The sequence below is a fragment of the Cheilinus undulatus genome, linkage group 9 (assembly GCF_018320785.1).
Source record: "Cheilinus undulatus linkage group 9, ASM1832078v1, whole genome shotgun sequence".
NCBI lineage: Eukaryota > Metazoa > Chordata > Actinopteri > Labriformes > Labridae > Cheilinus > Cheilinus undulatus.
In genome coordinates this window covers 5,820,194-5,837,391 of record NC_054873.1, presented here as the reverse complement: position 1 = coordinate 5,837,391, position 17,198 = coordinate 5,820,194, and the positions used below count along the sequence as shown (strand labels likewise).

The following is a 17,198-nucleotide window of genomic DNA, read 5'->3' as shown; positions in this document are numbered from 1 at the left end:
GGTCTCCTTTTTGACCCCGTCACTGTCTGATGGCTGGTGGAGTCGTAACCCCCGGGTGTTTGTTCTAGTTTCCTGTCCAACTAAAAGAGCGTGAGCGTTTTGTAGACGCACACCCGCAGACATTAATCCTCCTGAACGATAACCGCTCTGACGGACAGCAGCGACATCTCTGAGCTGATACAAACAACGGCGCTGTGTCTTCATTCGTGTTTCACGGAGACGCCGCTGACAGCCTACGCCGCTCGCCACATCAAAACCTATCAGCTCCTGAGTGCTGCTGCCGCTGCGTCGTGTTTCCGTCTGACAGCTGGGGCTTTTCACCCCGACAGTCTGGACTTCAAACAGCTACAGCTGCAGAAATGACAGAATAGATTTTATTACACAGTTGAAGGACAGGGCAGCCTTTGTAGAATAACAGCATACACTCAGCACAGACCTGTGTACGTGGAAGTGTGGGTGTGTTGCATTTTCTCTTCAACACAGACAGAAAAATAAATCAGCATGCTGTTTGCCTTTGGACTGTATATTTAAAGCTTTTCAACAGTGAATAAACAGCTGAATGTTAACAGAGCACCTTTTTTCTCTCGGTAATAAATCAAAGCTCTGCAGTATGACCTAAAGTTATTGGTATTTTTTGCTCTTTGCAGTTTTACAATGCAGTGTTACAGATTCAAAAGGGAGCATTCATTTAAATGCATCATCTCTCTCTCAGGAATCTTACAGGTTGATTCTCAGCTCATGCCTCTGCATTAAATCACTAAAAAATGTTTTAAAAGCCTTTGTGTTTTCAGCTCTCAGATGGCTGTAGCTGAATCTGTGGGTTCAGTTTGTTTCTCTCCTGCAGAGTTGTGTTAAAGTAACAAGTTTCCACATTAAAACAGGTTAAAGCTCAATCTAGTCGTACAGTAAAATCAGCAGTCATCTATCAGATTACCACAGAGCACCTCGGCAGCTAGCTGTTAGCGTCGGATTGGCTACAGTTCTCGTGAGAAGTGCATTTGGCTTTATGGATCTGGTTTACACACCAGCCTTCAGCTAAAACAAAGCCAGTTAAGCCCGTTTTATGCTTGACACATCCGCGAGGTCGCATGTGTCTGCGAGTCGAACGTGATGTCAAATATTAAAACACGCCCCTTTGTGGGGGTTCTGCGCGGCCAATTTTCGTCTGTCCGCGCACAACCCCGAAATTTTTACAGACGCGGACACGGCACACGTCAGAATGGCCGATTTTGAGGAGTTTTTGGTGACGGAAGTCAGAAAATATAAACACCTGTATGCTTGTTCTTTGAAAGATCACAGAGGCTGCCATGTACTTTCTTATCTATCTCTCGCGTTGGCCGTACAAGAATATTGTATTCCTCCTCGTCCTTCCACTCTTGATTGAGTGGCCGTATGCACCATCTCCTCTCTCTTTTTATGCTGTGAAAACAACAGTAAACACAGCAGCTCCTCTTCGCGGTTCTCCATGATCATCAAATCTTCCTCTATGACTTGCATTAAACATGCTACAAAATTAATAATTTATGGGGCACCAACCACAACAGGGAGCAAAAACCAGTGTAAAAATGATCTTATCTAAAACATATTATTATTACTATCATCTAATAAATATTGGTATTTAAATACATAGAAGAAGCCACGCCCACTGACCCCCTCAAGTTAGTAATAATTACAGTGTAAACTGTAAATCCTCACATAAAGACCAGGGCCTTTGTTTACAAGTGTCTTTTAAAAAAGGAGGCTCTTTTTTGTGAGCAAGGCCTTTATTTCTAATCCTCACTGAGAAATATAATCATTCATATCTATATTCTCATGGAGAGGAGTTATTGTTCATATTTTAGTACAAAGAGAATATCATAATGTAACTTAGATAAAATATTTTTTAAGTCAAGGGTTATTATAACTAAATAATATTAACATGATGAAATAAAATAAACATATTTCATTTTTAAAAATATTTTTATAGTTTATCAGATTTAGTAAATAAGTGCATTTCCGTTCGTTGGACCCTAGGGGGCATCGTCCATATATTTACGGATATACAGACATTAGTAACATCCGTATGTGGAAAAGAGGCGTTATTTGTTAGTGTGTTGAAATCAGTGATGCTGCTTGGTAAATAATTTCAAATCTAGTTAGAATATTTTCAAACTCTGTGTAGAAAATTTACTTTGAAAAGTAAAAAACGGTTTTATTTTGTGTGAATGCCGCAGAAGAAAATCAGGCATTTGTAGGGTCATGACCAGGCGTTTTGCCGACTGTGCTTTGGATAAAATTTCCTTAGAGGATGCCAAGAAGCATGGCAGTGTTTTCTTGTCAAAATAAAAGCATTCCTTTTGGGTTTTTTTGCTCTTCAATTTCTTCAGTTTTCAAGCGTTACATTTTTCATCGACAGCGTGGCTGGTTTGTAGAAATCTGTGCTCCAGATGAAAGCCTAAAAAAATGTTGCTTTTCTTTTCTTTTTCTTTTCTTTTCTTCCTTTCTTTTTTATCTCTTCTTTTTTCCATTTCTTTCTTTTTTTACTTTTGTCTTTTCTCTTCTCTTCTCTTTTCTTACATTTCTTTTTTCCTTTAATTTCTTTTCTTTTTTAATTTTCTTTTCTTGTGCTTTTATTTTATTTACTCTTCTTTTCTTTTCTTTTTACTATTATTTTCTTTTCTTTTTTGTTTTCTTTTCTTTTCCTTTCTTTTCTTTTCTTTTCTCTTTTCTTTTCTTTTCTTTTTTAATTTTCTTTTTTTACTTTTCTTGTCTTGTTTTACTTTTCTTTTCTTTTGTTTTCTTTTTCTTTTCTCTCTTTTCTTTTCACTTCTGTTCTCTTCTCTTTTCTTTTTATACTTTTCTTTTCTTATTTACTTTTTTCTTTTTTTCTCTCTCTCGTCTTCTCTTCTCCATTTTACATTTCTTTTTACTTATCTTTTCTGCAGGCTCAAAGTTTTTCTGTTAGTCATTTTTCCACTCTAGTAAACCGAGTCTTCAGACCAGCTGATGAATCAGAGCTCTTTGAGTCGTCGTAGATGAGCTGCTGATGATGAAGGTGTAATGGTTGTGGAATAGAACATATTTTTTCTCCGCTCTGATCGGTGAAGAACAGCTCTTAAAGGATCCGTGGCTCCTTGAAGGGGATTTCAGCCCCTTTGAAAAACCTTAAAATGTCCTTTAAGAGGTTTTGTAGGTCACTGAGGATGTCTTGAAAGTGATTGCGGAGGTCGTGATCTGTGGATTAGGTATGGTTACCATGGTTACTGGCAGTTTCATGAAAAACCTGAGGTCTCATTTGAGAACATATATGACTCCATATCAGAGAGATGCCCCTCCGTGGTTTCTATGGTAACATTTATGAGAAATGTGAGATGAGTGAGGATGTGGACGATGCAGAAACAGTAAGAGGTAGCTGTCAATAGCTTGTTTTTCAGATCTGTTTTTTGAATTTTGTGCCTTTATTCACAGAAGAGGATAATGGAAACAGGGGTGAGAGAGTGGGGGAGAGACATGCAGGAAGGCGAGCTTTCTTCAGGATGTAGACTCTTCCCATCCTCGTTTAAGTAGTACTGCAGAAACATCTTGCAAGTAGCTTCTTTAGGCCGAGCATGGCCAAGCATCTGCATACAAGCCTCACATCACCAAGTCCCAATGCCAAGAGTTGGATGGAGCGGTGTAAAGCACTCATTCCTAAAGTTTGAGTCGTTAACGACGGTTGGGTCTCAGGACACTCATACTCTCCACTGTAATAAAACACAAAACAAGGCTCCACCAGTCACTGGATAACAGTGAGGGTCAGTCACAGTTGTTGCTGCTTGGCTAATGAAAAAGAAACGCATTGTTCCAAACCAGACAGCAAACCAGAGTTTTGTTATCCAAACTAGCACCAGCCATTGGCTCAACCAACCATCCAAGGATGGCGCTGAAGGCAGACTTGATAAGTAATAACAGTTGTTGGGTGGTGATGGCTTGTACCTTGTAAATGCTGGGTTAACAGAAAAAAGGCTGGGGACTTCTGGTGCAAAGCGTACCAACACTGGACCGGGGAAGCGATAAATCTCTGTTTGGCAGTCAGAGTGGTGAGTCTGGGTTTGGCGGATGCTGGGAGAACATTACCTACCCGACTGAGTGGTGCCAAATGTAAAGTTTGGTGGAGGAGGGATAATGGTTTGGAGCTGTTTTTCAGGCCCCTTATCTCCAGTGAACGCCAATCTTAATACTCCAGCAGACCAAGACTTATCAGATAATGCTATGCCTCCAATTTTGTGGCAGCCGTTTGGGGACGACCCTTTTCTATTCCAACATGACTGTGACATAGTGCACTGATGAGTTCAGTGTGGAAGAATTTGACTAGCCCACACAGAGCCTTGACCTCAGCCCAAATTTGCTTGCCAGCCATTATTAGTACATTTTTCTTTTTCTTTTTTTCTTAAAAAAAGGGTGCAAAACTTGCATAAATGTTGCAAAAATGGCCAGATAATGTGGTTTAAAGGAGTTAAAAGGTGGCAAAAATGGGTGATAAGTGTCTAAATGGGTTGTGGAGTGGCACAAAGGGACAAAAATTGGCAGGAAAAGTGATGAAAAGAGGTTAAAAAGGTGGCAATAACAGGTAAAAGAGGAGAAAAGGTATCAAGGTATCAAAAGTATCAAAAAAGTGTTAAAGGTGGCAAAAATAGTGCAAACAAAGTAATGAAAATGAGTTAAAAAGTGGCAAAAATGGATGAGAGAATGGCACTAAGGGGATAAAACATGAAGGAAAAGTGGTATCAAGGGATTGTAGAATGGCAAAACATGGGTTAGAGAGGCAAAAAGTATCAAAAATGAGTTAAAAGTGGCAAAAATAAAGTAAAAGAGATTAAGAAATGGGACACAGTGGAAACAGGGTGAGAGTGGCAAAATGGGTGAAAGTTGCAAAACTTGTTTTAAAAGTGACAAAAATGATCAAAATGAGTTAAGAGTGTCAAAAAAGTTGCAGGAATGGCCCAATGATGTAGTGAAAAAGGGTTAAAAAGTGTACAAAACTGTACTAAATCACAATTTGGGAATGCCCATTCTTTGAAAGAAAATACAAATACTATTACCACAATATGTTAATTAGGGCAAAATATTAGGCAAAATTAGTGGTGGCAAAAATATTGCAAAATGGGTTAAAAATGGCACACAGGGGAAATAACTGGCATTTAAGTGGCTAAAAGAGGTAAAAGAGCAGCAAAATGGGTGAAAAGTTTCAAAACTTTGTTTAGAAGTGACAAAAATTCTTAAAGTGGGTTCAGAGTGTCAAAAATTGTTGCAGGAATGGCCGAATGATGTAGGGAAAGGGGTTAAAATAAAATAAAAAATTAGTAGATATTGGTACTAAATCACAATTTGGGAATGCCCGTTCTCTGAGATTTGAAAGAAAAAATACAAATACTAATACCATTATATGATAATTAGGGCAAAATATTTATTTGATTGTTGTTTTATTTGAAAGTCCAGCCCCCAGAGTCTCTGTGGAGGCTGTTAGAGCTGCAAAAGGGGGCTAAGCCCATATTCAAGTACATGTATTTAAATGGTCAGGCTGTTGCCATCAGTTTTAATCAGCCTCATTCATATGTATTCATTCACACTGACCTGATGCAGCAGTGGGAGCTAACTAGTGTCTTGCCAAAGGGCACAGCGACATGTGACTGCAGGAGCCTGGACTCAGTCGGACTGCAGACGCCTCCATGTGTGCATTTTGTTTGGCACGCAGTCCTGTAGTTCAGTGCCCTTATATGGGCATTAAAGAGGCATTTCTCTATGCTAATATGGAAAAACATGCACAGACTTCAAGCTTACATGGACTCATGGCATTTAATGTTGAAGGCCAATTCTGCAAATAATCCAGCAGCTTAAGAGCATGTCATGAGTCTGACATTGTTTTAGCCACTTTGTTTAGAACAAATCTAAGAAAAGTCTTGTATTTGTGAGTTAGTCATCACATTTTACTGCCCTTTGTGCTGGGGTAATATTCCTTTATTTTGAAAATCTATCCATGACACAGGGAAGTAGAAAGATGAGTCAGTAATACGCTGAACTCTCTCCTCCAGGTGGGATCTGACTCTCCAGTCACATAGAGATCATTGTAATTACTGACCACCTGTGATGATCTTATATGTGGATATCTACCTCCAGCTGGTATTAATAATGGCTGCTGGGCTATTTTTATTCAAGATCCAGTTACATTTATAGTTCTCCAGTTACAGATCTCAGAGAGGGAAAGTTCACACCCACACTGATTGGTGCTCAGAAACACAAGTATCAACTTGAAGTTCATACTGGGAGATCTGGTCCAGTCTGAAAAGAGAAAACGCCATCATATGTCAGAAAAACCTCCGTTCCTTTATTAAACTTTCTTTTTGGACTCGTCTGCCGGCACCTCGGGTGTTCTGACCTCTGTGCTTTTATACAGTCAGCCTCACCATGCATGACTCTTCTCAGCACACGGTCTGACCTGCACATTTAACAAGCACACTATCAAAAGCACTGTATTTTTGACTCTCACGGTGAGGCTCTGTGAAGGAGATTTAAACAGGAACAGACCAGAGAGGTTATGCAGGTTTGAAAATCTGTGAAGAGTTATTTAACGGAGGTTAGGGACCTTTTCTACTCACTCCTGCTGCTTTATTTTGGCTCTAAGCTTCAGAAAAATACATCTTCGCATATTTTTCCATCAGATTCTCTGCTGATAAAACGTGTTCTGTGCACCAGCATTGATTTCTTCTATTTCCTGAAGTACAAAGTTTTAAACCTGCGACAAAACTTTAAAAAAATAGAAAAGCAAAACTGAATGTCGATGAGAGACTGAAACTTTAATCTCACATGACTTTTGTTGCTCCTTCAGGTCAGCTGGCAGCGGGGACGTGTGAAATCGTCACCCTGGACCGGGACAGCAGCCAGCCGAGGAGGACTATCGCCCGACAGACGGCCCGCTGCGCCTGCAGGAAGGGACAGATCGCTGGGACGACAAGAGCCAGACCGGCCTGCGTAGACGGTAAGGAGCTCCTTTTAGAGACGGCTGCTGCTGCGATCTGGAACAACATTAATCTTTCACCAGATAAACACAAATTCTGTCTTAGTGTTTGATTAGAGTCCACACTGAGACTGCAGATTTTGCATGCCAGTACCTTCAGATAAATAGGCTTCCACTGAGGGATCTCTCTGTTCATCATTGCTGAACATGTGTTAGACAACACCCCTGGTGGATCTGTAGGTGAATGAGCTGGTCATAGTTAAGGAGAACTGAATAAAGATGCCTGCTATTAAAGCAGGTATCAGAATTATCTGTTGGAATAGATTCTGTTGCAGATGACGCCACGCAGCAGCGGAGATCCCACCTTGGGGGGCAAGTGGTGACTTCTGCACAGAGAAATGAAAAAAGGCCATGTTTTGAGCTGTTTGCAACTATGCGAAGTCTCAAAGTACGAGCTACGTTTGTGTCCCGAAGATGGTGAAATATTCAAAATGAATACTTTTGGCTTTTTAAATGGGGATTGATAAGAACGATGACAAAGGATGGAGGAAAGGAAACTGGCATTCAAACAGAAGGTAGTGACTGTGGCTGTTTTGTAGCACAGACAAAGGTATAATTACTTAGTAACCGGACTAGTTTTTTGCCAAGTAATAATGTCTAACTATGGTAATATTATGTTACAATACACACAATTACCAGATAATAACACTTATTGCTACACAAATTGCTCTTAAATTAGTAGGTAATTTGGGCCAACTGAACTAGTGTTGCCAGATTTGTTTTTATTATTATTAATGATTGTTGTCAAGGTGTAAACTGTAAATGTTTAACCCTTTGGGCTCCTGTTTTCTGTTTTAAATTATTTTGACTGTGTTAATGCTAACAACATGGATTTTGGAGGGGAATTTTTTTCATCACATTTTGAACTTTCACTTACAAAACCTGTCAGGGTTCAATAATAAGCTCTGAAGACCTTTTGAACACACCGAGTACCTTTGTGACCAAAAATGTCCCGTTGAAACCCATAAAAAACACAATTTTTGATCCCCAGCCATCAAAGTAAAAAAGCATACATTTATGATCCCAGGATTTCATTCTGGGGTCGTTGCTTTTCTGTTCATCACCAAATGTCAGTCATCTTCCTATATTTAGCTTAAAGGGAAATTGCATGTTTTTTTCCTGGTTTCCAGTTGCCCAATAATGAGAAACTGAGAAGAGTTTACATGGATGTCTCAGTGGATTGTGTGAAAAATGTATTTTTTTTAATTATTTGCATTAAAACAAGAGGATTTTATGCTATGAAACTGGCATTTAAAAGGTCAAATTAAAGGTGGGGATAAATATAATTTTTTCCTATTGTCATTTATGTATGGTGTCCATTTTTTGACAGGAAGAGTCTGAGTGTAAGGATTTTTTTAAATTCTTATAGTGTGATTAAATACTAATGCATAAATATAAAAGCTGCTGTTATTAATGACATATCCTAGCTGTGATTATTTCTTTCAAGGAAATCTAATTTGCATAAACTTTATGAAAATCATTTCATTATTTGTGTTTATCTACATTAACAAAGGGGGATTTTATGCTTTTAAACTGGCATTTTATGAGTTAAATTCCTGAAAGTTTCATTAAAATGTGATATTTTTCATCAGGTCTCATGTTGATAAGAAAATTAATGCAAAAATGTGTGTAAAAATAGTTATGTTTAATATTTTAACTTCTGTTCAAGTTTGATGTTCACTCTTGGAGTTAAAAAAGCTCTGAATGGGGGAGCAGGTGGCCTAGTGGTTAAAGGCGCTCCCCATGTACGCGGGCGGCCCAGGTTCGAATCCGGCCTGAGGCCCTTTACCGCATGTCTCTCCCCCACTCTTGACCCTGTTTCCAACTCAAACACTGTCCTCCTCTATCTAATAAAGGCACAAAAATACCCAAAAATAAAAAAAAAAAAAAACTCTGAATGAAAAATGAGATTTTTAACCGTTAATTAAAACTTGGATCCATATTCAGAGGAATTCAAAGGTTAAATTTTGATTTTTCCTTGTCTTGCTGTTATGTACAAGAAATGAAGGTTCAGGATTTTTTAAGGGGAAGTGGGGTTCCACCAGAGGCCAGTACACTGTAAAACAAAATTAGTTGAGCTTACTTAAAAAAAATATGGAAACTTATTGCCTCAAAAGTAACAAGTAAACTACACTTGACTTTTGTGAGTTAGAAAAAACTTGTTTATTTTTAGTGTGCAGTACTTGTTCTACATGAACTATTTAAGCATTCACTACTAGTTTAAAATCAATTATTTTAAGTGCTTAAACCTGAGATTCAAATGTTAATTTAAGTTTGCAGGACTGAGGCTAAATCATCTACTTTGAGTGTGTAATACTTCTTAATTTTAGTGCACTGTAAGCACCGATAAGTTCAGAGCACGAGAAATGTGATAGTCAACTGATTACCTTAAAATGTGAAATAGTACTCTCTGTAAAAGTTTTTTAAGTTATCATTTCACCTTAGCTGGACTAACTGTGCCACCGTTTGCAACCATAGCTGTTAGTGACCCACTGAACCAGTAGTTGATATTTCATAATGTCAGTGTGCCATCCGACATTAATAGACATTAATAACATTAACATGGCCCCCTATGGAACTGAGACAGCAACTTCACGGATGGTGCATTTTATTTGTTTATTTTATTTAGCCTTTATTTAACCAGGAGAAAACCTCATTGAGATTAAAAATCTCTTTTTTCAAGAGTGTCCTGGCCAAGACAGCAGCAGAGTGCATAAAGGTTTAATGCCCAAAGGTATTCTGGGAAAACTGGGGATTTTTCATAACTCAGATAATTTAAGTAATAACAAAAATACTTAAATTGTTTGAGGACTTTTCACTGAAAACTAAAATGAGTTCTATCAACTCATAAAAATAGAGTTGAAATGGCTGTTTTGGATTTTTAAGTAAACACAACTCCATTTTACCCCTTTTTACCTCATTTGTTTAAACCAAGTAAACTAAAGTAAATTGAGCCCTTTAGCTGTTATTGCCAAGAAGTACAAATAACTTTTTTATGATAAGTATTTCGAACAGGTAACAAAACCTACGTTAATTTAACTCAATGTTTCTGAGTATAAATGATATTGTGTTTTACAGTGTAGTAACAGGACACTTGCAAAGGAAAGTCTGGTTTAATACAAAACAAAAGTCACGAAAATATCAAAATGTATTTATAAATTAAACATCAGTTAAAGACTGGAATAATGTATAAAATATAAAGCATGTTAGTCTAAGTCTGAGCTTCTAGCTGATTCTGAGGTTTTCAGTATCAGGAAGTTTAAGTTCCACCTATAGTACATCCAGTATTATAGATCCTGTCTAATCTCTCAAAGATCTGCAGGTAGGTCTCGATTAAGGCTGGGCAATTAATCACAAATTAGATTGAATCCTAACATGGCCTGTTGCAATTTTCAAATCGCAGTGTAATATTTTCTTAACCTGAAATGTATCAAAAATCCAGTTTGATACATTTTTTGCAGATTTTTTTGCTCTTCACATTGTGCATACATTTAAGCACCTATTTTAGAATACTTTACAAAAATCCTACTTTTCCTGTTCAAAAACACATTATCCCCCTCAGAATAGCAACTGATATAAAATTTGCTATATGAGCCAAAAATAGAAATTAGATCTCTTTGTCAAATTTTTGATCCCTAGTTTAATTTTATCTGGTATTGTGTTGTTAATAATAAATGTATGCATCATTTCTTTTTTTGAGCAATGCATAATTTGAGGAATCTAAAAATGATTGCATATTAAATTGAAATTGCAATACTGGGGGAAAAAAATCACAATGAGATTATTTTCACAAATCGTTCAGCCCTAATCTTGATCTGCAGGTTGGTGACCCCTGGCCTAGAAGGATAAATGCAAACATTGCACAAACTGAAATACTAGTACATCTAGTGCATTGTAAAGTGGTTTTTGATTATTCACAGCCATGCAGAACTCAACCAGCCTTTGCTTACTTCTGGGACTTTTCCCACCTGAAATTTGGACCAATCGTTGAACTATTTCCTCGTGCATCCATCCTGGTAAATGATTGTGACTAAAGCAAACAAACATAAGGTGTGAAAATAACTTCAGGCTTTTACTTCTGAGCTATTTAACAGTCAAACCAGGACTAATCCAAAAATGACAGCCCTGCCAAGAGTGTGAACAATATTGCCAGGGTTTATAGTCGGCTGGTTTAGTTTTATTTTTTAGGGTTCAAAACAAATTCTGTGCCCTTTCTTATTGATGTGAAAGTGAATTTAGATGTCAGTGGCATTCACTGGCTTGAACCTGCAGTTTATGAGTCAAATAAACACGCTGATACCTGCAGCTTCCCTCTAAATCCTCCACATCTCTTCATCTGGACTGCCAGGTTCACAGAGTCAGAGCCCAGATGGGAACAGCCCAGAGTTTCATTGCATTTCATCACCGGCTGTCTCCTCCTTTCTCTTTCTCTTTTTGTTTCTGCCATCTGGAGACGATGACAACAGCTGGAGGGACTCGGTCTGCTCTGCAGGGATTTACAGGCTCTCCTGGTGCTTTTCAGAGGCTGTGAACACTTGTTAGGCTGAGTTAAAGAAAAAAAAAACCTCAGCGTTCGCTCCTGCTGCTCTCACAGCTGTATGTGAACAGAAATTTAAATATTTTCTCCCTCAGATTGGAGCTTTTTCTTACATCAGCTTTGACATTTTACAGTCAGGACGATAAAAACATGGACAAACTCTCCATAATGGTCGCTTCATGAATACCTAACAAGAACACCGCTTTAACTAATTTCACCTTTACTGCCAAACTACAAAATAGATCTGCAGCATGTCTACTTTACAAAGTTACAACAAGCACATGTGGATAGCCTGTCATTGATGGAGGGATTTTATTTTTGTGTTTATTTTATTTAACTCACTGTCATTTAGATTTTGCCTCTCAATAACCATTAAACTGTACAGTTTTCATATTTTCAGTTTCTATACCCCTCATGACCCAATCCTTCCTGTTCACTGCCATTCATTCTGATGGAGCATCTCACCCAGAACACATTTCACCCTTCATTTACTATTTTGTTCTTTTAAGGGAGCCAAATTTAACATCTGGCCCAGGACAGCCTATTGGCTAACTGGCAAATTTACATAAACATGGTCTTATCAGTGAGCTTAAATGAAGCTGTAGCACTAGCTTTTATCAGGTCTGGGCAGCTTTTCTTTATTGAATGAGAAGCAGAGTACCACTCTGAATGCGTGTGGACGTCTTCATACCAGCCTCGGCATGAGTTTTATCCACCAACCAGCTCCAACGTTTATAAACTACGGCAGGGCCCGCCTGCCGGGCTCCTGCAGCAGTACAGCCCCACTGAATCTGTCTCTCCAACAATCCAACAATCTCTCATCTCTGTTTCTGACTCTGTTCCCTGTCCTCTATAAATAAAGGTGCAGAAGGCCCAAAAACATTTTTGAAAAAGCTGAAATTAACCGAAAAATGCACTATTAATAATCTATATGTGTCAAAACTTTGTTAAAAATGTCTTATACTGCCTCTAATCTTTTATTGTTTTATTAGAAAACCATTAAAAAACATAACTACCACCCTAAATTACAGAAAGGCAGGCTCGCACAGGATTAGTATCACCCGTGGACATCATGTGTGCTAAAATAGAGTTTGTAATTTGCCCTAGAATTCTTGCTCTGCATATTAAAGACATGGGGGAGTCGCATGGGATTAAAAAAAAACACAGTTGTCCTTTGTGATTATTATAGATTAACAGGGGTCCCAGGGTAATACTAATCCTGTGTGGATTAAGGTCGTTTTCACACCTGATAGTCCGGGGGACTTGGTCTGTTTTGGAACAGAAATGGCAACATTGTTGCACTTTGGTTTGGTTCACATTCACACTGCTCTCTTGGTCAAACTGACCTACAACCTCTGTCCGCTGGGGTGCTGTCGCCACGAACAAACGGCGACCAACAAGAATAGAAGGCGTAGAAGAAGACGGAACTCCTTCCGCCGGTCTTTTCTTCCACATAATGAAAAAACACAGATTTACGCTGGTTTCTGCTTTTACATTGCAGCATTATGAGCAGCCAGTAAGGCGGTGAGCTGTCCAGCATGTTGTCTTTTGCTTGAGACGAATAAATCAGCACGGACTATGACATGTTGCAATGGCTACACAGACGCCAAGCGAGGTACCGACATGTATTGAGTGTATTAAATCACATATAAATCCATATATCTTACCCTTTATGCCACTCCCTGCCTTTGGTTCTCAAGTTGGTCTGCTTTGCTTTCGCACCTCTAACGAACCGCCCCAGGGTTCGTTTGGAAGCGGACCAAGACCCCCTGTTTTCAAGCAAACCAGAGTTCGTTTAAAGCGGACCAAACAGCTCTGGTGTGAATGTGCCCTAAATCAGAATTGTTGACAATATTATCACTGCATCCTAAGACCTATTTGCACAGGATTAGTATTACCAAAGGCCCTCTGGTCATTTTTAAGAATTGCCCAGGACATCTGTGTTCTAATCCTGCAAATCGACTAATTACCAACCATATTTCAGCATGGAGGTCCACAGGTAATAGGAACCCTGTGCGAATAAGCACCTCTGTAATTTAGGGTGTTAATTTTGTGCTTTCTCTGCTCATTTATCTGATGGTTTGAATAAAAGTAAAGTCAAAACTTTGTTGACAATCTACGCTGCCTCTATTATTTTCCTTCTTTCCAGATGTACTGTATGGGCACCGCTGCTCTCTTCATCCACACAGCGCTTCTGCTGTGACTCCTACAGCTTCTCTTTGACTGTGCCTGATCTTTTATCAGTGATATTTAGCTGTACATTCATGCATAACACAATTTATGCTTGGTAATGTGTCTCTCAACATTCAGTGGTTCAGCAGCTGATTTGCTCGGGGGAAGGTTGATGTTAGTGCGTAACAATCCAAACTCAATAGAGTGCAGAATAATATGGAAACCATGGTTAACTCATGTATAGGATGTAAGTAGACAGTGTCACCAGCAGAACACAATGTGCATGACATTGCATGTGTTGTATGAACTGTAGGAATAGATATTCACTGCTGCTGTTGTGCTTCACCTTCATGTTTTCCTGCAAAAATGTCTCTAAAGTTGAGAATATTACAGACTTTGCTTATCCCGTGCAAATGCACTGAACCAAACACTGACGTCAGAGGGTAAATCACAAACTATCAGAGGTCCACAGGTTGTTAATTGATGAGACCACACTGAGCCACATTCCTGCACATTGTTGCTTTGATCCTGCAGCTGTCTGAATAACCAAAGACCGGCCTCTGTAGGGACAGCTGGTTAAAGTTTGTGTTGTTGGAGCTGAACAGGTTCTAGTTTGTTGTCAGTGATCGGCCCGTTTGAACGTGCTCTGCTGCTCTGGGAGGATATTTTCAGCAGCAGACTCGATGTGAGAGCGCTCGCTGCTGATCGCCGCGACCTGTTTTCTGAGCTCAGACACTCATCAGCTGCTTCCTGTTTTCCTCTCTGAAAAACTTCAATTGGAGCCTGCTTACACTTTCGGTGACATCTGCACCGCCGCCGTTTCTCCGACAGTCTTTGAGACATCAGATATGAACTCTGGGGTCAGGCTGTGTAAACGTGTTTTATTTGATTTAAAAAAGCCATGGTCTTCTTTTTATCAGCTCAAAATAAAGACAAATAGACACTTCATATGGACCAGAATAGTCCGGCTATCATGACATATTTTTACACATATGGAGCAGGCTTTAGAGAACACAAGTATTAGATTGTCATCTGAGCTAATTATCCCCCTAGGATTGTCTGATCTTCATCCTTGACTAAATTGAAAGAAAACTTACAGATGCATTTATTTAACTCTTACAAACACAGGCCCTCCTCTGAGTCTGTCCCAGAGCGTCCTGTTGGTATTTATGTCACTTTGTGTTTGCTGCAGCATCCTCAGGTAAAGTCCCTTCACAGCTTCAGACAGAAAAACAAATACGCTTCAACACAGGAGACGGTGTTTTTTGGGGGAAACAACACGAGATGAAAATCAGAAACAAAACAAGGTGAACAAAAACACTCCCACAGGCTTTCACATTGTGTAAGCTCAGGACTTCTTTACATTTGTGACAAATACGTCCTACGCGAGAGGATCTGTGCAGAACTGTGACGATGTTATGGCTAATATTGGTCACTGTTTAATGTGGCATCTGTAGAGAACATATTCCAGCCTTAAGATGGAAACTATCAAACTATGAAATTAGCCCAAAAAAAGACCCAAAAAAGTTGGGTCGCTGTGTAAAATGCAAAAAAAAAAACCAGAATGAAATTATTTATTAGTCTTGTAAATCCATATTTAATTCAAAATAGAACAAAAAGATGTTTAAACTGTCAAATTGTACCATTTAATGAAAACATTAGCTAATTTTGAATAAATGAAAAATATACATCTCAGAAAAGTAGGGACGATTTGCTGTATCACACAAAGAAGAAGTCATATGTGAACACAATCCAGAAATGCTCCTGTCTCCTGTTGGCCCATTTAAAATGGGCTGAGGCTAAAATGGAAAACTGTTCTGTGGTCAGAGGAATCCCAATTCTTTTTTTAATCATTACATTCTGTTATTAAAGACCCTGTAAAGTGATAATAAATCTGCATTTATGTTTGTTGTATGACCAGTCACTGTTTTATGAACCCCCAGGTCAAATTTCGGACGAATAAAAGATCTCTAAATTTATAGAATTAATAAAGCCATGAAAAATGAGGGAGTAAAATCTGCTCCAGGATGGTGTGGGTGTGTTGGGTGAGCTGAAGCCACGCCCACTCAGGAGAAATACTATCCTCTCAGATTAAAAAGAAAATGCTACAATCTAAATTGAGGACACACTCATACCATCAGCGTGTTTCTTCACCTTTTTTTGACCTAATAAGAAGAGACGAAGTCCGTTTTCTGGCTCAAATCTCTGTTATGATGCTTCAAATGATCCATAGACCACTGTGGCTGATAGATTTGGCAAATTCACCTCACAATGAAGAAAAAAACAGCATTTGACTGACTGTTAACTTTCAATACAGGCAGTGACATCAGCTAACAGACTGGACTGAGATGAACTGCTCTGTGATTTTATATTGTAGTGTTAGAGGGGCGGGGCATTCCCTACTATGGGCTGGTGACATCATCAGCCCACATATTGGCCCAGCCCAAATTAAACCAAGCCAGAAAGGAGGGGGAAAACTTTCTAACAGTCTAAATCCAGAATTTTGTCATGTGTAGATGTCAGTGTTTTCACATGTACAGCAACCAGATTCCAACATTTCTAGAGTGTTAATACACAAGTTTTGGATTTCACTTTAGAGGGTCTTTAATGATAGTTTACACATTGTCCCAACTTTTTTGGAATTAGGGTTGTAATTATGCAGCTATATCTGAGTATGTCATCTTTGACTCGACTTTTCTCCTGACCCTAGCTGGGCCTGAGGAGAGGAGCAGAGGTCCTGGTTTGGGTGGGTTCTGGGTCAGATTAGACCAGAGAATCTAACCTCTAAGAAATGTCTGTGGACAGCCTAGAAATCCTCTTTTTATTGTCCAACAAGATTCATCTTGTTCTCCAGCCTGTAAGCAGCCTTTTAATCTGGAACAGTGTTGCTACTTTAAAACATCTTTATTAGCCGGTCACACCTCTCTTTGTTCCTTTTTTATTTTCTTCCTGCTTCGTTTTATTGCTTTAGTGCTCTTTGAAGACCTTTTTAGCTTATTAAGATTGAGTTTTCTCTTTAAGGCGGTTCTCCTGTGATTATTCTCATGTTTAATACAATCTGAAAACATCCTAAACGTGCACTCAGAGCGCAGACAGTCTTGCATAAATCTCTGAGCTCAGCAGCTGCTCCGTTTGGATCTGGGTGACCTTTCTGTTGCTGGTGAGGGCTGCGCGTTGGTATTTATGTCAGTTTGTATCTCTGGAAGCTGCTCGTTTCTCTTTCTGTTGTTCTGCCGCTGCTCAGAGGGAGGATCAGACTGCAGTCAGTTCTCATCTGTCTCTGCACGTCTCAAAGCTCCGACTTCAAAACCTCAGCTGACTCCAAACATGAGTGCTGCTCATTGTGCCGAGGTAACTCTCAGCACTGAGAGGAATCATTATCTACGGGAAAACATGTCTGCAGATACAGAAATGTAATGAGAACTGAAAAGTCCTGCTTTACTCTTAAAAAGCGTC

At 39.1% G+C, this 17,198-nt stretch overlaps 1 protein-coding gene across 1 annotated transcript in view; it reads left to right on the top strand.

Annotated features, from left to right (window-relative positions):
• LOC121515445 (chemokine-like protein TAFA-5) overlaps window positions 1-17,198 on the top strand; it is a 110,738-nt gene that overhangs the window by 35,575 nt on the left and 57,965 nt on the right. Inside the window, exon 2 of the mRNA XM_041796220.1 lies at window positions 6,845-6,994. Coding sequence (XP_041652154.1) covers window positions 6,845-6,994 — 150 coding nt within the window. The remainder of the gene's footprint in view (window positions 1-6,844; window positions 6,995-17,198) is intronic.